Source organism: Platalea leucorodia (assembly GCF_965183815.1).
Source record: "Platalea leucorodia genome assembly, chromosome: 2".
NCBI lineage: Eukaryota > Metazoa > Chordata > Aves > Pelecaniformes > Threskiornithidae > Platalea > Platalea leucorodia.
Window position 1 is genome coordinate 92,549,208 of NC_138824.1, and position 23,971 is coordinate 92,573,178.

At 39.2% G+C, this 23,971-nt stretch overlaps 1 protein-coding gene across 1 annotated transcript in view; it reads left to right on the plus strand.

Moving 5' to 3' along the window:
- PRRG1 (proline rich and Gla domain 1) overlaps positions 1-23,971 on the plus strand; it is a gene marked incomplete at its 5' end in the record, with an annotated part of 35,255 nt that overhangs the window by 1,866 nt on the left and 9,418 nt on the right. Inside the window, 2 exon segments of the mRNA XM_082333628.1 lie at positions 17,421-17,470; positions 21,723-21,883. Coding sequence (XP_082189754.1) covers positions 17,421-17,470; positions 21,723-21,883 — 211 coding nt within the window.

The window sequence follows — 23,971 nt, forward strand, 5'->3', positions numbered from 1 at the left end:
CAGAGGAGTGAGACTTTTTACTCATCTGTTCAACCATCTCACTTCAACCTTATTTAGACAAGAGAAGTTTATTTTCCAGAACAGATTAGGATAGAGCCTGGAATTCCTGAGTATCTCCATTTTCTTGGAATTAGCAAATATCAGGAAATCCCCAGGCAAAACATGGATGAACTTGCTCACACAAGTTCATCCAGAGATTTGCATCCAACTAATGCTGCAAGATAACATGTTTAGTTCAAACAACAAAGCATTGCATCTGGTTATAACACATATAGGTGTTGAGATTATAACATTGTGGCATCGGTTTTCCTTTGTTAGAAGTGGGTGGTTGCACACAGTTGGACTAACTGTACTAATATTGTCATTTCCAGAAGCACTCACAAATGAAGAAGAGGAGAACTAAGGTTTTTAGTTAGCTTTAATTCAGCCTCTTTATACATCTAGATGGAACTACAGTTGCCTATTAAGTTATAACATATTGTTTGTTGCATAAAAAATCCTGTTATACTCAAGGTATCAAAGAGACAAAGTATTTTGGTCTTATCCTCATTACTTTGGTTGTGTGATGTCAAGACTTATTTTCTGAACATTACTCAAATCTGCGCTCAGATTCTGCTTTAACTATAGAATTATAAATTTCCTTGTGTCTTCTATTGTGCTTGTCACCTTAATATCTCAGTACTTGACAAGTCCCCCCTTAATTGACAAAACTTTCCCAAGACAAGGAAATAATCATCTTCCCACTCCACATGAAGAACGAAAGATAAAACAAGTGCACGGGTGCAAATAAATTGAATATCTGGTCTAAGCCTATGCTGCTTTTGCAGATCAAGCACTCAGATTTTGGGAAAGGCACCCCTAAAATAAAATGCATGCAGTTAGTGTCCACGCTGAAAACAGCATTTTTAAGTAATTTATGTAGAGTCATTAAGGAATTCTTTGGCAAAAGCAGGGATAAAATATGCCTCAGGACAGTGCTAACTTATTTTAGACCACAGTATTGTGAACCATTTTTGTTTATTGTGTCGTTTTAAACAGCTCCCTTTTCCTGTGATCCTCTTTTCCATCATTTTGTCCTGCCTACCTCTGTGACCTCCCTCACTTGTGATAGCATAACTGTTTCCATATCCGTCTGGTGAGGTAGATCACAGAATTAATCAGGTTAAAAAAATATATGACTTTTGACCCTGGATGATTTCCCTTACCTGGGTCTTATAAACAGCTGGATGGGCGGGGGAACAAGAGGATGTGGTTGGTACCACTTATCCCCAGTATGAGTGCTGGGAAAAGCCTAAGCCATTTTGTCCCTCCATTTCCTCCTTCCATTAATCCCGTAAATTTTGTATGCTTCATTTCTCCCCATTTACTCAACAAATGACATCAGGTTCCTGTAGGCAAGAATTATATTTTCTTGCAGCATCCTGTTAAGAGTTTTAACTTTCAGTTTCTGAGCTCAATTCTGAGCTTCTCCTCTGCTTTTCATCTTCCTCTTTCATGAATTCCTATCAGCTGTGTTTCCAGGCTGCTGTCTTTCTCTGGCTCATGTTTCTTTAATGTTTGGGTTTTTGGTTTTTTGTTTTTTTTTTTCTTCAGCCTCCAAAGACAATCTACTTTCTTTCCCCCCTGTCCCTTGCTTCCTCTCCTCTTCCACATTATAAACAAAAGCACTTGCAATGTGGAGTAGAGAACAATACAAAACTGGCAAGGGAGTGGATTAAATGACCTAATGTCTAATATCTGTTCTCCTGCCAGCTATTTTTGTTTCAGTTCAGATGTCGTTGACTATTTGACCTTCTAAAATCTAATCTGACAATGCCCAGCCCTTTCCTTGTTTACCTTTGTTTTGTTTACTGATTCTTATTAGGTAAAATTTGATATACATTTGTGAGGTCTGAAATACACTTAGCCCGTTCTCTTGTTGCCAGCAGTTTTGATGGTACTGATTATCAAGTGATCTGTGTTTTAATCAAGGTTGCTGAATACCATTATTAAAATCACTACATTTCAAAAGCAAAGCATGTCTTCATACTGAAAGTTAAAGAAATTACATATTAACTACCTAAAATCACACCATGTGTTTTGGCTTGCTAAGGAAATATATTTGTTGAAAGCTATTTTATGCCTATTTCAGGCTATCTCTTATTTTTAATGATAGATAATAATTATGTAAATTAACTTTCGATAAAAGTTATGCATCTGTTCAGAAATACACTTGTAAAATCAGACAAGAAACATACTCGCATAGCCCAACATACTGGAGTTAGCATCCAGCGCTAAGACTCCTGGACAATATAGTAGCACAAGAAGTATTGCCTGTTTCCAAACTAAGAATGCTGCTTTGGGTATTTTTTTTTTTTTTTTTGAGAGTGGATGCCTTTACATGGGGTAGAGACAGACTATCCTCCAATTGCATCCTGAAAGTTTGAGATCACTCACATTTTATGCATTACATTGTGCTGCGTACCTGGTCAGTGGAGTGTTTCTTTTAAAGCATTTGAATCAACCTCACGTTGCTTCTGAAATGACTTTTGAAAGTTGGCATCTCATGTTTTAAGATCACCCACTCAACATACTTTCAGTTTTTCAACCTAGTGGTCAGTCTGCACCGATATGATTACTCCAGCAGTGGTCAGATTAAGTGATACTAAAATCCAGAGAGAGACTGTGTGAAAGGTAGCAATGGAGGAGGAAGCTTCTTAATCCTGGTGAAGTAGTTCATTTTGTTGCCTGAAACTGCAGAACTTCTGTGTTTGCCAGAATTCTAGGGTAGGTGAGACTTTTTTGTTTACACCAAGACTTACACCCTATTGTTGTAATTCTGGATGTTCCTGTTTTGCTGAGCTCTTTGTTTTCCTGTGAGTGTAAGGATGAATGTCATGGACCAGTTTCAAGATTCACTTTACAGCAATTCCCCATTAAATCCTTATCGCTAAATTAACTGTCTAATATAACTGTCTAAACTATGTAATATTTGTTATAATTAGCTGTATTTCTAAATGTTTACTACTTGGTCTTGAAGAACTATTCCTTTCTGGCTCAAAAATTGTGGATTTGTTAGCTCACTGGTGTGAGGCAGTTCATGGGAATGCTACCAGGAAAATTCAGAAACAGTCACTTCATCAGACATGAACTTTTGCACCTGCCTGTACCTCCAGATTTATCAGTGTGCTATTTACTGACCTTGTGTGTATTCTTCAGCTTTTATTTGCAGAGTATTACTCTTCAAACTATTTGCTAAATAAAACTGGGAGGAGAAGCAGCTTTCTGTTCATCTTTCTGTCCCTAGACTTCATTCTCATGGCTATGGGGAAATGTTGAAAGAGGTCTCAACAGCAGAATTATTAGCTAACTCTCTTGCCTGTCTTCCTATAGATTTCCCCTGTGGCAGCTGAAATTAGCACAGTCCTTGACATTTTATTTCAGTACTGCTGAGCAGTTCCGAGTATCAGAAATGAAACGGACTCACTGTACTATTTTCTGTTTGCTACTGTTGGTTGTCAGAGCTGTGGGCAGCAGCAGAATAAAGGCATGGCTTAGTCTGGAGAACTGAGTGCATGGCTTTGTAAGCAGCTTAACTGATCTAAGCATGTCCTGCTGCCTGAAAACAAGAGTTCTTGCTTTTCCCCTCCATCCTTGCTAGGTTTTGCATTTTGACCATTTCCCTTGTGCTGGCACTAGCACTCTTAGTGCTGTGCAGTCAACTGAACCAGGGAGCTGATTTGTTTTAAAATTAAACCAGTCAAATGAAAACAAGCATACTGACACGCACGTATGCGAAAGGCTTTCCACAGGATTACCTCTGGCTGGCTGGCCAGCCTTGGGGGCTACCAGCCAGACCTCGTATTGACTCGAGGGAGGGAGTGGGACTACGTGTCTGTGTGGGGGGGACTACTTGCTCAGAGGGCAGCTTTACCTGGGGTTGATTTAAGTGCTGACTCCAAAACTATCAGTGATGCAGCAGTGTATCAGTATCTTTCTCTGCTGATATCATTGAAGAACAGCAGCAAACTGCTCAAGGGGGAAGATGCAAGGAAGTCCCTCAAGAGGGACAAGAACCTGGTGAACAGATCTTGGGGTCAAACTCAGAAAGTGAGAAGAAAGCTGAACAAACTCATCTTTTAATGAAAGGCCACTTACAACGAGCTGTAAAGAAGTGCCCATCTACAAGCTCATCAGATCTGCAGTTGTCTCCAAAATAGAAGTAGCAAAGCACTTTTACTATGGCCATTCTGTAGGAACTCTTGGCAAAGGTTTGATCAAAGTTTTCATCTCAATATGAGAAAGAAATTTTTTACAGTGAGAACAATCATTCACTGGAACAGTCTCCCCAGGGACATGGTGAAGTCCTCATCGCTGGAGATTTTCAAGATGCAATTGGCCAGCGTGCTAGATAACGTTATCTAGGCTCCCTTTCCCATGAAAGGTTGGACCAGATGATCTTTGGAGGTTCGCTCCAACGTGGGCTGCTCTGTGGTTCTACGAATTTTTTTGTGTGCGTGAAGTGATCTACACCAGAAATACAAGATGCACCTGGTGGTAGGCAGCATGCCTAGGAAGGTTCTCCAACGATGTCTGCAATGTATTACATATGTAAATGAATACAACAGAATTACCAGATTTAAAAAATACCAGTGATGCATTTGTTTGCATTAGAAGACTCCTCTCTTCCTTCACATTCTCTAGGTGCTGGAGTAGATATGCAGTTTCTTGTGGGTGGCGGGGGAACACCCTTTAAATATTGCAAGAACAAATGTTAGACACGCTAGATCCTGTAGAGGATCTTTCAGTTGTGAATCAAATTTTCAAGAATTAACTTTACTTTAATTCTGTGTATGCTTTTGACACAACTAAGGTAAATTATATCTTCAAATACAGTTAGTTGCACACAAATTTGACACATTAATTTGGCATGTCAGTGTTAGGAACTTCAATATGTGTAAAGTTTTTCTTGACTTAAATCTTTTAAAACTGATTTCTGAAGCTGAAGTCCTTCTGAATTGTTTTTGTTATATGCTTATTTGTGCTTCCTACTTACAGACAGGATGGGTGTTGTACTGAATTGCTTCATAAGGAGTAGGAGAGCATCAGTAGAATTATTGTTTTAGTTTTGGGAGCTGTTCTAGTGTTTTCACAGTGCTGGAAAGTATGGAAAACTCTTCGTAAGTGTGCCCTCATACTGGTAGTTTTGTAACTGGTGGAACTCATGCAGCTTCATTTCCTATGGATTTATGCTGTGTGGTTGATCGGTTATAAGCTGTGACTTCAAGCTTGACTGTGGTATTTATTTCTTCATAAACAACAAATTTGAATTAGAAGTTAATTTGTCTTCCAGTCTTTTCTCAAATTACAATGTTCAGAATGCCTCCATCCTCTATATTAGTGTGCTTTAGGAAAACTTCCATGACTTTAAGGTTTTCTACTGTCCTGTAGTAGTTGATTGGAAAGGGCCAATGAGTAAAATTTTTTGACTAGAGGACATGAGGAAACCCCAGGTAGACGCAAAGCCCTTTTACTGAAGGAAAACAATCTCAAAATAGGAAAACTGTGTTAACACCCTTTGAAAAGAAATACTGTTGAAGTTTTCAATTTTTGCACTTCTAGTAATTCTTACAGAATTGTACCCATTTAAAATAAAAACTGATACTTGATTTCAGTCTTATACCAAATGTAGTCTATGTTATTGAGACTACAAGGTAACTAAGGAGGAACGTAAAACTATTGCCCGATAGGTTGGCTTCGGTGGCGGGTACAGTCTAGGAAGTTCATACTTCCTTTCTGCAGCCGTCTTCGAGAGCAAAGGGGTAGAGGAGGAGAGGGAGGCCAGTAGGAAAGGTGCAAAGCCCTAGTGGAGAGCATGGAACTGCATCAGCTCACAGCAGGGGCTCTGATCCCCAGTAAATGGTGGGTAGCAGTGGTAGGAAGGGAGGAGAAATTCCTTGACTCCTCTTCAAGGCTGAAGCCAAACCATCATGTTTTATTATACTCCAAACATGTAAATCAGCTGCAGCACGTTTGTGTGTAGGTTTGTTCAAATCCTACTTAGAAAAAATAAGGTGTAATGCAGTAAAAATGACAGTCATAATTCATAATGTGCGCCTCTTAACATATTTGGAAATTCAGGTAAAGCTGATGTGAGGGGAGATGGGCGTGGGTGTTATGAGAGAGGGAAATAGCAGGTTTTTTGGTTCCCCCCTGGTTTGTAGGGCTGTTTACTCTTCTGTTTTACTGAGGAGTATGATTGCAGCTGGTCTGTGGATTCTGGTGCTGTACACCTTTCTGTGCGTTCTTTTTATGCGGTTTCCCAGTGTGACAGAAAACTTCATAAAAATCTGTGAAGGAGTTGTGCCTCATTGTCTTTTCCCTAGTTACCATATAATTCAATAAGATGAAATATGTATTTATGACTTCTCCGTCACTTCTATGCAATTTGATTTTTGGTTGACTGGAAAATCCCATTAAAACATGCTCTGAAATGCTGTCATATGTGCCTTGCTTCGAGGGAAGACAGGCAGGGTGGAAACTTGTATTAAAACATGCTGACGTGCGTAAATATTTGGAAGAGAAGGCTTTGTTTGCACATTTCTCTAGCTTAGTTTAGCAATTCACAAAGAAATTACTTTTCATTGTTTTCTGGCTGATTTTTCTAAATTAAATTAGGTGTAAGACATTGGCCTACCAAACAAGTGCTAAATGCAATTTCTGTGCAGAGCAGAATATTTGCCTCACCTTTGCCTCATCACAGAAAAGCAAAATAAACTTTATGAAGTAGTAGGCTTATGTTTTTTATACAATTATTGCATGCAAAACAAAGATGCCAACATGAAATTATCCAGGTTTCTTCTGGCTAAAAAATGCACATTCTGAGATCTAGAATCTTTCTGTTTTCTTTTTTTTTGATAGCTGCTTGAAAAATACTGGTATTTTAGAGGGAAACTGATTTTAAAAAAATAGCTATTGCCCCTTACCCTTGTAACAATTGTAACAATTTCAAGAAAAACTTCAGTGAGTTGAGGATAATCTATTTCAAAGGTACAGAATCATCAGGTTTCTTTTTTTTCTGTGAAAAGAGGAGACTTGAATATTGGATACAGACTGGTATAGTTGGAGGCTGAATTTTGTACAGCCAGTTTGTATTATTGGAAAATCCATAAAGGTATTATTTGTGACATTTGGGTCATGGTTTTGCTTTTTAAGATGTGTTGGGGAAGAAAGTATCTATAAGAATTTCAAAGTAGGAAAAATGGTACATTTTTAGCCTTGATCTTGTGACCTTTTCTGAGTGGACAAACACTGTACCTGCAATGAAATTATATTGTTGTGAACGGACTGTGCCCAGGTACTCTTGCTTGGTCCTTCTCTCTAATGCCTGGAGAGGTATAATTGGAAGTAAAGGCAGTACTCCTTTTTTCTTTTTTTTCCTCCCCTACCTGACCCATAAATGCCTTTAAAAGACAAACAGCACTGTTATAATCTGCTTTCTGCTTATCCTGAATGTTTTGATGTGTTGATTTGGGGGCAGATGGGAGACCCAGAGCCAAATAAAAAAAGAGAGATTGTAGATAGTGAGTAGGATTCATTAAAGAGACCACTTGCCATCTATCAACTCAATTTCTGTTATGTGCTGGTATTTACTCCCCTGGTCCTAATCCAGTTTTAAACAACTTGAGAGAGGAACTGGAAATAGTTACTCATTGCATACTGGGCACTGGACTGCTTCCCTCTTTTCAAAGCCAGGTAGTTACCGATAAAAGGTATATGTGGTGTCTCTTGTGTGTATGTAATAATACATGCGTTCTTTGCACAACTGTGTAATACTAAAATCTGAAGGTTAACTGGCTCCTGAACTTTAGCAAACGGTTGAAATGTTTGGGAAGTTATGTCTGGCCACAACCTGTAGAAGATGCTAAACTAAGTGAAGGTTGTTGGAAGCTAAATGGTTAGCTATTTCAGCATTGTTGGAAAGTAAATGGTTAGCCATTTCAGCATATTGAAGAACCTAAGCTATACCAGATCAGCCAAAAAGTCAGCCTGGCGTTGTGTCATGGTTTAACCCCAGCTGGCAACTAAGCCTCACACAGCCACTTCCTCACTACCCCCGCAGTGGGATGGGGAAGAGAATCAGAAGGGTAAAAGTGAGAAAACTCATGGGTTGAGATAAAGACAGTTTAATACGTAAAGCAAAAGCCACACACGCAAGCAAAGCAAAACAAGGAATTCATTCACTACTTCCCATCGGCAGGCAGGTGTTCAGCCACCTCCAGCAAAGCAGGGCTCCATCGCGCCTAACAGTTACTTGGGAAGACAAATGCCATCACTCTGAACATCCCCCCTTCCTTCTTCTTCCCCCAGCTTTATATGCTGAGCATAACATCATATGGTGTGGGATATCCCTTTGGTCAGTTGGGGTCATCTGTCCCAGCCGTGTCCCCTCCCAACTCCTTGTGCACCCCCAGCCCACTCGCTGGTGGGGTGGGGTGAGAAGCAGAGAAGACCTTGCCTCTGTGTCAGCACTGCTCAGTAGTAATGAAAACATCCCTGTATTATCAGCACTGTTTTCAGCACAAATCCAAAACAGGGACCCATACTAGCTACTATGAAGAAAATAAACTCTATCCCAGTCAAAACCAGCACATGTTGTATGTTGTGTGTTGTGCCAGCAGCTGACAGGAGATGCTATGGGAAGAGTCTTAGATCAGAGCATGGACAAAGTGAGCCTTCCCCAATAAAGTTCTGGTTATCAGTAGATCGGAAACTTCATGGGATAGAGGATACATCTGGAGAATTGTGTGACAGTAATCATCAAATCTCTCCCTCATTTTTTAATTTCCTTTCCGTTTTTTAAACCTATTTCTACTTTTTTCCTGAACAGCATCTTATAGCAGCAAGTTCCGTAACTTAGGCACTACGAGAAAATTCAGGTCCTTTGATGTATTTACATCTATGTCAGCTTAGGTCAGTGCGTACCCTCCTGTTTCTCATGTTGTGAGAAATAATGGTTAGCTGTAATCTTATCTTCTCTGGTCACAGGTATATAGCCAAGAGACCAACTTATCCAGACAGACTCTGTATGTTAGGATTACATCAGCTGAATGACTGCCTTCTCTAAACTGAGTGGTTTGTTATATGGTGATTATTTAAACACAAAGATTTTTCTTTTTTCTTTTTTTTTCCCCAATAAAAGCAGCATGTAATTTTTAATCCATATACAATCCAATTTGCAACTGGAGTTGAGAGCTTCTGAGTAATATTCCTCAGTTTGTTGTCTGTAAGGCATCAGGAGATGGTCTGAACTGCAAAATGAAAGTTGGCTTGTTCATAATTTACGAAACACATTCAAACATTTCATTTGTATGAAAACAGGGGGACAGAATAGGGGAGGAAAATACAATGAGTGCACATTCAAAGCTGCTTCTAATTTTGGGAGGTTGTGAGTGAAAACCTGCTATAAAAACAGTCTTCAACAATTCCGATACAGTTCATGTTGTTTTATTCTTGAAAAGAGCTAGCAGGTCCATTGATTATTTTCTCTTACTATAAATTTAAAAAAAATACGTTATAACTGTTCAATAAGCAGCTGTCACTTTACTAGTATAACATAAGAATTTATCAATACATTATTTAAAACTTCAGCCACCTGTAAATGTGAGGCAGAAGGATCATAATGTAGTTTCCCTGGCTTATTGTTTATTGATTTTGTGTGTTACTTTATTATTTTAGAAGCTGGTAAGAGATTTTTGAAAGGGAGTTATTGAAAATATTAATAATTGTGATCATAAACTGGATGTTAATTTTGTTATCTGTCATTGCAAGTTTCCACTCTTGGGGAGGGAATGTGCTTTTTTGTTTGTGGAGTTCGAGGGAGGTGAGGGGTGGCTAGGTTGTCTCCTAGTTTCCAGATTAGCTGTATATGTCTTTTTTTTTTTTTTCCCCTGGTGTTTCTGAGCAAACACACCCATATTTTCAGTTTTTAGCTCTTAGATTGGCCCCCATGGTATCCTGTGTATTAGCAATATTTAATTTCCACAGTGAGAACACAGCGTTTGAAGACAAGAGACAAGCACACATACTGCTTCAGAAATCTGTTTCACTGTGGTGAGGTTTTTTGTTTCTGAGTTGGTTTTTGTGTTTGTTTTGTGTTTTGTTTGATTTTTTTATTTTTCCTCCAAACAATACTGTAGGTAAGCCTGGCACTTTTGGGTGATGCTCCCAGCAGGTTCTGCTTGGGAGGTATTCCTCCTAACTAGCTTCCCAGCACTTGCTTTCTTGTTTGAGGGAGAGCCTCATGTTACCTCTGTTTTTGTCAATTTGTTTGTCAAAGTAATTTTGTAGCTCCACAGGAAGTTTTGCCAGACATTCACTGTCGCCTCATAACAACCTTTGATTCTTTGCTGAGGCATTGCTTATCTAGAGCTTCCTTCCTCAGAGCTTCTTACTATTTTGAGCATAGTCATGCAGTACACATTGGGTGTACCTGCAGTAGCATTTTGATTCAGATTAGGAGTGTGCTTTGGAAGCAAAACTCGCAATTGTCACCACCGACTGTGCTTTGGTTTGCGTTGCAGAATCATTTCAAAGCACTCAGACAGAATTACTTTTGGATGAAAGTAAACCAGAAGATACCCTCCAAAAGCATACCTACTGCAGTCCCATTGCTGCACAGTGTTCAACTCATGGAACCAAATTAGAGCTACCCCAAAGTAAAATTCTCAACAAGTGCATGTTTTGTTAATGTTGGGTCCCCAGCAGCAACTGTTTTGTTGTTCAGATTTGCTCCTATTGCTCTGCATTCCTGGCTAATGTGAGTATAGTCATGGATAGAGATAAATATACAGTGCTTAGAGATTATTATTCATGACCACTGTACTTGCTTCAGTTAGAGTCCAGCTATTCAAGCCTAAGTGAGAACAGATAATATCAAAGTAGCTGACAATTTGAGTTTGATTTCGGAAGCTGAGACTTAAACAGTAATTAGGTTAGTGAGCACCAGAGCTATAACGAAGCTGTTTTCCTGTCTGTTACCTTTTGCCCTTTCCTTCTTTATTAATCTGAGTTCTCCTCCATTCTCTAACATGCTTATTCTTGTGACCCGGTCGCTAACCCAAATCACCACAATATTCTGAAGCCTCTTATGTGCTAGCTGCACTCTTTCCCTGTTCTGATGTCTTCAACTTTTTTTGACTTACCAGCTTGCAAAGGTCTGTACAGGCTGTGGCTGGTCCTGAGCATGGTGTATGCTTTCTAACTACCTGCCTTCTGCTGGCAAAAATAATAATGATTTACAGCTGCCAAAGGTGCCATGCTTCCTGAGGTACTGCCGCAATTGGCAAACCCCATCTTTACTTCAGTGAGAACATTAATGGGTTTTCTTTGTTCTTCTTGGTCGTTGATTTTTGAGGAAAACTTATGGTTGCACAGAAGAAGAAATCTCGGTGTCAGATTTAGTTAAAAGATATTGGGAGGGGAGGAACAGAAAGTAGAATGGATAAGTAACACAGTATAGTTAGTTTTGTTTCCAAACACAATCAGGATAAAAACACATCCTACTGTGAAAGTTTTATTTGATTGTTCACCATTCCCGCTTGAAAAAGGAGAGGAATTGGTTATTGTTAAGTCAACACTTAAATGGATTATCAAGTTAAATACTCCAAATTTGAATTCCCAAAGCATAGCGGTAGTATCTAACCTAAAACAATGTCTTTTAACAGTAGTTTAGAGAAGACTGAGGTGTCTGAAATGTGCTACATAGGCTGCTCAGAAAGGCCTGGTCTCTTGCGGATTTGTGCAATTCTGGTTTCAATACAGATAGTTACTTAAGTGTTCAATTATGCCTCCCAGGATCTGCCCCAGGTAGTCCCCACCCGCTTGAAAACAATGAAACCCACCCAAATTCTCTCTTGCCGAAGGGACCGTTGTTACTTCTCCTCCCAGATGTCCTACTTGCCAAAATGTCTTTATCAGGAGGTTGTTCTTATCTGGTTTTGAAGGGGAGGGGAAGGAAGAGGTGTCTTAGCTTATAGCAACTCCCCCTTTGAACTGGAGGAGCCTGGAAGTAACCAGAGAATAACCAGCCAGAATATTGTCACAGCTTTAAAACAGCAGAAAACACTAAGTAACTTAAAGAAGGGGTAATGAAGTTGAGGCAGAAGCTTAGAGTTCGGTCTCAGCCACCTGAAGTCCTGTCCAACTGCAGTCATGAGGAACCACCCTCTCTCTGCTAACAGGGCGATGTTCGAGTTGTACTCAGCATGCTAGTTCTGCGAGTGATGATATATTTTACTGGTTTTAAGACGTAATGGCAGTCTGCTAAGTACAGGTTTCTCTTAGTGAGCTGATCTGTGGTTTTGGGTCCCTGTGCAGTCAAAATTAATGATAATGTTTTAAATGGTGTGTTTGGATAGCATCTGCAAAGCAGAGGGTTGGTTTTTGTTTGGGTTTTTTGGGTTGGTTTTTTTTTTTCAGTTCTCTATTTCGCTCTTATCTTTGTCCCATGTAGTCTCAGGTGGGGCAAGTCTTTTGTATCCTTGTCTGATAGAGCAGTTTCCAAAGTTTTCCATCCCTCTTTATTCCCACCCAAATCCCCTGGCTAACCATGCTGTTGCAAACAAACCAAACTTAATAAATGCAGGCTTCTCCCATATCCTTAAACTGTGGACTTCCTGTTCAGAGAAAAATCAATATATTTCTCCAGTGTTTGAATCCCTGTAAATCCTTGTGTGCACTTTTCCTGGGGAAAACGTCCTTTTGAAACAGATTGTTAGAAGTAAAATTGTGATATCTGAAAGTCTTCTGTAATATTTTTTTCCAAAGATGTAAAAGCCAAATGTGGTGGGACTGGGATTTTTAGGTAGGCACATAACACATATTGAATAAATGGAAGTCAGATAATTATCATCTGTTTTACTGTGTAATTATTTTTTGTGTAATATATGTTTTCATTTTTCTTCTAAATAAACCTCCCACAGGAGTGTTTCAGTTGTTGCATTGTACCTGGTTTGGGGCTGCGGACTAGAAAAGGGATGTTTATTTTTAGACTGAGCATCTACTGATGTTTTAGCTAGTAGTGTCTCTTGAATGTACCTGTTTATATAAAAAGCTCCAGAAGAACCTAAATATTTAAAATTTTTAAAAATTTTATAGCTCTATGTGGCATCTAGTTGTAAATTGCATCCCAGTACTCTCATTAATTGTACAGATCACAAAACTAAAATTAACAGCTATATCCCCTGTTAGAGTTGTATTGCCGAATGAAAAAAGCCACTTCTCTCTTCCCTACCTGGGTACTGTAACGCGTTGTGAGAGGAACGTGCTGGCCTTGCAGTGTTCAAAGTCCCTGCTAACGCAGCAAGTGAGAAACTGAGTGAGGGGAAAATACTACTGCTGCTCTACATTATCCTTATTTTCCCTTCTGTTTCTGATCCCTTCCCTAAGGACGTGCTTTGTTCTCGATGTTGTGTCTTCTTAGAATACAGGACAGTCAGCGAGTGAGAATAGTGAAGGCAGTTTGGACTTGCGAGCCTTCCGTCAGATCCTCTGTCCTTTCATGGCTCATGCTGCGCACAAGTTTCCATTAAACTTGTAGTCAGGAAATGTAGCCAGAAGAGATGTACCCGCTAACAGAATAGGGGTATCTTAACAAATGCAACAAAATCTTGCAGAAATATTGTCTTGAGCCAACAACTTTTAATGCCAAAATTAGTTAGCCTCCCAATTTAAGGGATACACTGCACTGCTGGAATATGGTTACCAGCTTGGGAAATATGTATAAAAATATTCTATGCTTTGTGCTTATACATAGTGTATACAAGATTGTGCACTTTCGGGACTGAGGAAAAAATATTTGGGTTAGTTGTGAAAAGAAACATACAGCTTGATTTGTTACTTCAGTATTAGTTTCTTCAACTTTCATGCAAAATGTTTCTCCTCTGTAAGGTACCACAGCCCTTTGGTGGTGAGCAGAATACTGCTGGTAAATAGCATGGGCCTTGTGTCTCCTTTGCTGTCTCATATGCTTTAGAAATCATTGTATTTCCCATTGAGTCATTATATTATCTACTAGAAGTGGATGGTTGATTGTTTTTGTTTTGTTTTGTTTTTTAGCATTATACTGACAGCCAAGCAGGCAGGCAGAAAAGGTCACTTGTGGGTCAGGTATGTCAGCTTGCTGTTGAGCTCAGAATTGGACATTCAGCTTGGCTACAGCGCTGTCCATGCTGTCCACCCCGTTGTCACTTTTTCCACTAATGAACCTAAGGTTATGTATAACATCTTGGAGGGTGTGGAGGGGATAATATGTAGAAGATAGTTGGAAGAGGGATTCCTGAAACGATAAACATTGGTGTTACTAGTAAGATACTATCTGTGCGGGTGTTTTTATTCTTGCACTTGTGTATATATATGAAAAACTTTTCTCTGACACCATAGAACCATCCTAGTCTTCAGTAAGGTTCATGAAGACTTAAAAGCAGGAAACTAAATAAAGAGATGAGTAGCGGAATAAATGAGTCAGTAGCACGTCAAGATGTTCCTGTAGTGCTGCCAGCCCTCTTCAGTTTTATTAGCTGGTTTATGAAGGTAGAAAAGGTTTATGTACTTGTCTGTGTTCGATCCCTTAGTTCAAAGGTTGTTTGGAAGATTTAGTCAATTTGAACCAAGACTGTCAGAGAGTAGAGGACCAAAATATAATTAGGCTCCTTCCTTTTAGGGGAACTAAGTGGTTCCTCTGCAGTGGGAGAGTCTGTTCTGTGAGTGTAATGTCCGTGTGGTGGCAGGGCAACTATTGCCCGTGCCCTCAGTCTGCCTCTTGCCCAGCGGGTGTTTGGGTGTCATAGCAGGAAACTAGCCGTGTTTTGTGGGAGCTGGGAAATGAAGTAGTTTGGGAGATATGGAGAAGGAAAGCAGGGGAGCATGAAAAAGACACACATTTTTAGGAAAATGGACGTAATTCGTTCCAGGGAGCTCTAAGTACTTGTAATTGCTGTAAGAATCTAATGTAGATTGTTGAAGGGAAGTTTCTGCACCACAATCACTGGAAAGCTGTATTTGATATTTCCTAGGGGTAACTAGGAGAGGGGCACACTGAAGGGCACACTGGTTCCTTTTGTAATGAAGGAAGGGTGAAAAGAAACGTAATTTGTGTTTTGCTGCCAATTCAGCAAATCTTTATCACTAGCTTGTAATATACTTGCATCAATTTCCACTGAAGAAAATAAAAGGTGTTTTTTCTTTTGTGTTCTTTTTTTCTTCTCCTCCTCCTCCACGTTTTCCCTAATTTCCCAATTTGTGTATGTCAGTATTCTGATGTTCATTCCTAAAGATCATGACATACCAAGCAGCTGCTGCCAGGTGCCAAGGCAGCACTGCACGCCCAGGCAGTGGCACTCTGCTCCTGGTGGAAAACGTCCCGTAGCAGGGGAGAGGCACCTTGGTCCCGTTGGTTCCACCACAGTTCCCAGTAGGCAGAGCCATCCAGTTGTGACTCAGTGAGCATGGATGTGGATGCATGTGTTTTCCTCTGGGTTTTTTTTTAATGTTGTTGAAATCCACACCTAAGTTATTTGTTAAAAGGGTGCAATATTAAAGACTAACTGAAATTTAATGCAGGAAAACATCCCCATTAGAGAGGAGAAGCCTGGCAAGGTGCATTTCATGCACTGTATTACGGCAGCTCAACAGAGCGAGTGAGCACTTGTGGGCCTTGCTCTTCCATTGCTGTGAACCTTACTTGAGGGGCTGTTGCAAAAGCAGACACCTGAAACTTGAGGGTAATAAATGGCAAAAGAAACTCATGATGTAACAGTTGAAGAGTTACACTAGCAGCCAAAATTTTTTTTTTTTTTTGTGACCTGTTTATTATTAAAAGCGTGTCAATTTTTTCAGCACAGATACTTGGGTTGTAACAATGTGACTACCCAGAACATTTTAATTTTATTCAAGAAGCAAGTGACAAAGGTGGTTTTGTCTTTGCATAGAGTAGTCTGCTAAGAAAAAAAAAACAGGCTATTAAAAGAAGTTAAATATATTCTGAAGAATTTTTTAAGCCCTCTGCTTCTGTTACCCTACAATACTTAGTAATGAAAAGCTAAACGCTATGGTGGTGAGATTTAAGAGTGCTTTAATGGCTGCTGTTTTTTCGCACGTATTGCCTTTACAGAGATTTGATGAACTCGCTTTAAAATCAGTTTACTCTTCTATCTCACATGTCTTGTTGTCCCAATCCTACAATTTTATTTAGCAGACTGGGATTTCTTTATAGAGCTCCATTCACTTCGGCGGTAGCAGTCCTTACGAGCACTGCAGTCTGCTCTTGCGTGACGAATTACAGTGTTGGACGGGCCATGCTGGAAGTCTTAGCTTTCCCTCTTTGTTTATTACAGCAGCTATGGCCAACCTTTGTGCATAGTTGTTGCTTTTTTAGAGAGATGTTTGCTTATGGGGTTTTCATTTTATGGAGAGTGAGGACATTAGTATGGTATGATATGTTGATGTGTAACCTGGCCTCTGAAGTAGAACTAATGCTAACCTTTAGGAGTAGGTAGTTTATTAGTAAAAAAAAAAAAAAAAAAAAAAAACCAACTTTAACCTTGTGGTGTTCTACCAACTTGGTTAGGTAGCTGCACCTTGCTTAAATTTTGCTGAAAGCTTTTATTTTCTTAACTTTTCCCATATTAACAAAGACTCCAAGAAACTGAAACGACTGTTGCTGCCTTCTGATGCAGTTCTTGTTGGTTGTTTGCCTGGTGGGTGCAATGAGCTTCAGGCACTTTCTTGACCGAGAGCATCTCTTGTCTGTTCTCCTTCCAAGATGAGGTATAAAGTACGTGTAAGTTCTTGTAGGGCAGGTTGGGATCCTCACATGTGTTGCAAGTTCCTTTGCCAAATCGCAGGTCTTGTTCTGCCCTTGAACTTTATGCAGGCATCCTGTTTTAATCAGTAGCAAACTTGGAATGAATTTGCATGTGTTCATTCTGATTTCAAAAAATCTGATCCATAGACTAAACATAATGAGTTGACTTGATGATCTCTGCAGAGTGAATTTAAGTCTTAGATAAGACATAAGTAATTACAGTGGAGAATGTAATACCTTTCAAGTTCAATTAGGTAAAACAGAGGTTGCAGATTCATTTAAAATGATACACACCTTCTATTTCATATTACTATTTTTGTGTATTCTAAACGTGAAAAGCTTTGAAAAAGGTTGAAGCATTCACCATTTCACAGTTGTCTCCTTTTTTTTGATGGTATTCCTGTACTACTGAAATTAGTCTGCATGCAGTTGTGGTTCAACTCAAAAGAGGGATTAATCTTAACCGCGGAGTTTCCAACACTGATATATTTGTAACAATATTTGGGAATCAAGAGAAAGTTTTCCAAGTTCAACATAATTCACAAACTCAACAGGGTGTTTCCTCTTTTCTTTACAGACTTGATATTTGCAAGTTCCCTGCCTTGACAGTAGTCATCATGGATAGTGGTAAGTTTGTTAACTTAGCAATGAGTGTGCATTCTGTATTATTCCCTATGAAGTGGGCATTAACACACCCCCAAACTGTCCTCTGCTCAAAATCCCAGTCAGTTCACATAAAAAATGTCCTCTGCTATTGAACTGATTTTGTTGTTACATATGATGCAGATCTTTGCCCACACTAAACTGAACTGGAATCATACTACTGTTCTGACAGAGATATTGTATGCAGGCCGCAATAATCATCACAAACTCATTTGTGGATTTTTGAAAGCTTGCTGCAGAATGAAGACCACAGAGCCGAATTTCCAGCTTTGCGGACTTTAGTTTAACTGTTCCTAAGCTTGTCCCAGTAACTCCAAAATCTCAGAGCAGAAGTGACTTCTTAAGTTTTATATGTAAATGCTCGAAACATTCTCCTCCCTCCTGCCCTGTGCAAACCAAGTAATTTTATTAAGGTCACCTACAGAAATATTCAAATTTATCAGTAGCTGCAGCATCGAATTCAAAATGAAATGTTTCTTTCTAGTATTTGGTGGTGGTTTTAATCTGCTTGGGTGTTGGTAAAGAGTCAGAAAAAGGAAGCCTCAGTAATAGTTGTAGTATAGTAATAGTAATGCCCTGGGCTTTGCTTCAGCAACACTTCTGTGTCCCAGAATACTTTTCCCACGCTGCTGCTCCCTGTGCCTTGTATCGCTAAAGACCTGAAGCCTATTTTCTTTGTCTGTGATAGCTTCAGCTGGCAGGCCGAGACGTATTTATCCTCTCATGTCCTTGCTTGTCTCTTTCTGATTCTGATTTAATTTCACATTGCTAGAGTATCTATTCACTGTTATGATAGCACACAGGTTTTCCTGAGAATGTATAATAGATTGATCTGTCTGTATTACTCTCTTCAATAATAGTAAGTTAAACTAAGACTTTGGAATGGTTTTTTTGTAGCTTTCTGATGCACAAAAACTTGCTAAAAGCCAAGTGTTACAGTTACACACAGAGCACAAGCACGTTTGAAGAAATAAATGTGTTCTAATGCATTAGATTTGGGAGTTGTATATCTTCATCTATATTCTACAAAAATTGAGGCAGAGGAAGAGACTTTAGATTTTTTTTTTTCAGTGTCTATCTTACATAATGCCAAAATCATAATTTTGATTTTTCCTTTATCTTATGTTTGCTAGTTAATCTCCTTAACAAAGTGAAAAATTAAGTTTTGTCTTGCTTCGTTACTTTATTCTGGCCACATGCAATTTTTCTGTGATCATCTTCAGCTCCATAGTAACAGCTGCAGTGAATTCAGCCACGCTGTAGCTTGGCTAGGTGGGCATCCAACCCAAAGCATTTTTTTTACACCCTCCTATGCCATTATAACTGAATGTCTACATGATGATGGTCCTGGAATACTAAGAAGTCAAAGTGGTTTCTGCAATATGGTTCCATTATCTCTTTTTATGGGATTCATCAGGCAATGACTGGTTCTCATTAAATCACTGTGTTTCAATCAGTATCTCCATCAAGATTGCTTTGATCAGTGTATGTTTTTGTTTCCTTGCTACATTTGTATTGACTTCCCAACAGCATTTAAAGTCACTAGGAGTATGCAGTGCTTTAAAAATTTCAAATCAAAACAAACAATATAGTTAATTTTCTCCAGCCTTGCAGGGCCAAAAGGCATTCCTGGTCTGGCCTAATCATACATCATTATTTATGAGATACATTCAGAATTAATATGGGGTGTGGTTTATTTTCCTCAGTGGGCTTTTTTGTCTCCATGGTATATACATTTTCTATACTGTATTGTGAGAGAAGAGAGACACTTTCTGAATAGGAATTGCTAAATAAACAAGTTGGGTTTTTTTAGATAGTCTTATGCTGGCCATTCTTGAAGATTGAATTATTTTAATGCTTTGCTGTTCTTCCTCCAATGCATTTTGAAGCAGAAATGTAAGCTTAGCTCTTTTTGGAAAACTAAACTATTACCTAGAAACTCATTCCAATGTGTATCAAACACAATATTTTGTAACATACCAGATTTTAAACCTTTATTCTTCATTTGCTTCTTTGGTAAATTGGAAAGTGAATGCAGAAACAAAGATTTGTATATTGTTTCTGAGAGCCAGAAGCTTTAAATCAGGGTATTTTCAGCTACCTGTGTTTTCCTCTTTATTTCTTTTCCCTCTGCATCCAGTACAAAGCTGTCGTAGTTTGTCATATTGCTGTTTTCAGGGACAGATTCCAGCTGTGAAATGAAATTCCCTAGGTTTTATCTGCTGAAGGAAGGGAAACTTGATTTATAGTGCATTATCTACTCTTCAGTGACTCCACATATGGACACTTTTAAGAGAGTCTGGGCTGTAGCTTGTTCCACTTCAAGGAATGCCCACAGGAGGGGTTGGTGAGAAGTAGGTAGGGGACTGGCAGTCCATTTCCATGCATGGCTGCATGCTGGTTTCCTGATGTGGACAAGTCCTTCATCTCATCACACTTAGGCGATCACTGAGGCATGTTGAAAGAAACCAAGTTCTTCAGGCCTAGAGGGGAGTCGGGAGAATTGTGTGGGAAATGGAAAGAAGCCATCCTTTTTTTTTCTTTCCTTTCTGAAGAGATTTTTGAATATCAGTTTCTATGTTATTTAGTCAGTGAACTTATACAACAGGAGATGCCCATGAGCTCACCTGTGGTGCTGTAGAAAACCAAAATTATAGTAGGTGCAGTTGTAGAGCTTATGCACTGAACCTCTGGCAACGTCATGAATAGTTTAATTTGTGTGGTGCATGTATGTACCACATGTATTCAACTGTGAAAGTATAGAATTGATGGTGTTTTCAAGTTTAATCTTCAAATCTTCATTTAGTTTTTTGCAAAAGGAAGATGACTGTCTAACGATTTATAACAAAGTATACCACAGAGACTAAACAAAATGAAATTAAAGTAGATCGGCCTAATTATGGTAGTAGCCTCATTGCTGAAAAATGCCACCCCATCTATCTTAGGAAAAAGCAAAAGTATAGTGACCATCTTTGTAGACTTGCTGCCATCCTTTTTTAAAGTTCAAAACCAGATGATTAAGAAAAAAAAAAAAAAAAAAAAACACAGCAAACTGATTCATATAAAATTATAGATAAATCATTGCTTAAACCAGTCAGTCTCTGTCCTTCAGCAGACAGTGAGAGTTTGTTTTCGTAGCATGTTGGCAGTCCCAGACTAGGTGTAGATGAACCAATGCAGAAATGATTGCATAGGTCATGAAAGCGGTATGGATGTATTAGTGTGGCAGTGCATTGAGTAATTAGCCCCTCTTGCGGGCAGCGAGAGCCCAAGAACAGTGTTGCACTGACATGATGTTCTTGCCTCCTGACCTGAAATACCTGGAGAATTTCTGCATCATTCGCTGCAGATGTACCTCCTGGGCAATTCAGTCTGCTTGATTTTGGAGTGTTCCAGTTACTGCATGTGACTGGAAAAATCATTTGGTCAGGGAGTTTCAGGGAAAGCTGGAACATCAGAACAAAAGAGCTTGCTTCCAGCTCTCTTCTTTGAACAGAAAACCAAGGAAAGCAAATAAAGAATGCCTGTGTCAGAATGTTGGTTGCCTCTTGGGGTTGTTTTATTTGATTCATCAAATAAAGTGAGGTTTTGTGTATGATTCAAGAAAATGGAAAGATGCTACTTCCCTCCATACCCCCAAAAAGGTCACTATTTCAGGGCTGACATTTCTGGAGTGAAGGAAGCAAGTCTGCTTCAAAGTTGCTTAAGAAAACTTACACACTTAAACTTTGATAAATGCAGCTGTTCTGGTGTGTATGACTATGGGTAATATTCATAAATATTTATATCAAAAACTTAAGAGTGTTCTGGCTGTGATGCCCTCAGGCAGTTGCAAATATATTTTGGGATGTTCACAAGCAGGATTTTTTTGTTCTGTGTCATCTTAGTTTAAGAAGTCACTTGAGCTGAGCACGCGCCTGTCTCTTCTGAGCACTCCTTAGGCACCGGCTTCAATCTTGTTTAAGCATACATGACTGTGATGCTGAATTGAGGTCCATCACATTTGTGACGTTATAGCAATAACTACTGAAATTGTAAGCCCAGCTACTTACAATAGTGAATAAAACTAGGAAAGGCCTTGTATCATATTAAATAAACGGGAGGACTTTGAAAAAGCTCTTTATTTCTCGAAAGCTCATTTTCTTTCAGCAGTTTTAGCATGAGGTTTTGGATATCTATTTTAGAAGTGACCTTTGTTGTCTCTCCTCTTATTCAGTGTTCTTAACAGAGGACAAAGCCAATTCTGTGTTAAAAAGATACCCGAGAGCCAACACGTTTTTGGAAGAATTAAAGCAAGGTGACATAGAACATGAATGCAGAGAAGAAATCTGTAGCTATGAAGAAGCAAGAGAAGCATTTGAAAATGAGGAAAAAACGGTATGTTTTGGTGTGTATTTAAAGATGGGTGGGGTGTATTGACAATAAATTTTTGGATGTGCTGAATGCTTGTTTGTTTGCCAACATTACATTAGATTTGTTTTTCTTTTTGGCCTGTTGCTTTAAGCAAATAAGTGGAGATGGATAGACTGCACAGCAATAACTTTTGAATCCTTCATCCCAATTAAACTGAATTTGAAGGGGGTGGAAGTCTCAAAGATAATTATGCTCTTAAGTGTTGTGAAAGTCAGCAGCTGGGAAGAAAACGAATATGAATTAATACCCCCACTTGAGAAAGGGTGGGCAAAACTGTCATCTGTTTGGCAGCACTATTTACCCAAATAGCCTGTGTCCTGGTTCTCCTATCATCACACACTTAAGTCTGACCTGGATATCACAAATGCAGTTGTCTGGCTTGGAAGAAATGATGGGATTGGGGCTGTTGTGGGGAATATATAGAAGCAGAAGGCACAAGTCTTCACTTATTTCACTCCTTGTGGAATAACTTGTTTATAGAATATGTTGACATGAAATGAGTGAGCAACTCATAAAGATTTCCATTTAAAATACACTTCTGAATCTCAGGTGCTGGTGTAGCTGGCCACAGTGTTCGGTGCCCAGACTATTAATAGCCTAAAAATAAGGAAAGACTAGTGGCCTTCTTCAGGCTAACATCTGCAAGCCCCCAGAGGGTATTGTTAAGCAGCAGTGATCTAAAACATGGAAAGAACAATAATTTCAGTGCCTACTGTGTGTTATGCAAGGGCAGTGACACATTAACTTGATGGGAACGAAGCAGATACTGCCCACACAGAATTGTTGCATAAGTCTGTTGGCTTCCCTAGTTGAAAGAAGCTTGTGGGCTAATGGCTCTGCCAGCAATAGCTGCACATCATACCCAACATATCTTATATTGCTTCCCAACAAATAGAAACAGCACACAGGTTTTTGGTGGTGGCGTCTGACCTATTTAATGCAACATAGTCAAGGATTTTTTTTTTTTTTTTTAATTCAAGACAGACATGGCTGAAATTAGGGGCTGAATTTGAGGATAAAGTGAAAAACAGGTGTTAGAAAATGTGACCCAGAAAACTTATCTTCAAAAGAAGTTTCTATCCTTGTGTGTTTTTGCACAGGGAAATTGTACTTGCAAGGACAATGGGTTAATGGGCGAAGTGGCATAGGGAGCATTGCAGATATCCAGAATTTGCATAGGTGATGCATTCCACTCTTCACTGGCCGAGCTCCACATCAAAAAATAGTGATGTTATTGTAAAGGCATACTGAACTTTTAAGTTCTTGGCATCTTTTTGTTGGAGGTCATACCTGGAGAGATGGATAAGGCTGGAATGAGAACTATCTGCTTTATTAAAATTAAGTAGTAGGACGTGCTATGTCTCTTCAAAGTTTCTTCTTTCTGAAGCTTTAAAGTGCATGCACACACATGTTTTTTACCTCCCAATCATGGCTTGGTGTGGCCATTCCTAATGATAGCTCATTGTGTAATTAAGAATAATGTTTACAATGACACTACTTGTGTAAAATTCTAACACAATATCACTTTTGCTGAAGCAGCATAAGAAATTCAAGTCACTAGAGAAAGCATAGCCTAAACATGTTGCCTCTCACTTCAGCTTCTTTTCCCCCATTCAGGAACATTTTGTGTTTTGGCAGATAGCATTTCCCTTGCAGAGGTATTTGGGAAGTAGGGAAGTAGAAATAGTTACATTTCCACTCTTGCTACAACCTTTGTGTCACAGGGGAGAAGGAACTTCCAATAAGGTCCTGACCCTTTATCTATGTCTACTACTCTATGCTTTTTGCCTAGCTGCTTTCTTCTGTTGTTGGTAGTTTGCTAATGAGCCAGGCTCTGCTAATGTGCAGTCACGCCTGACCAGCCTCATTTACTTAGGCTTTATTTAGTCCATTGTCCCCCAGCAGTATCCATCCTTACAGCCACTTAGTAAGACACAACTTCTGTGTCCCAGGGGAAGGCAATGGATGCAACAGACTAGGATCATGATACAGTATGTTCGGAGTAGGAAAGATGCAATGAATTCACAGTATAAATAGACTGGAATTCAAATA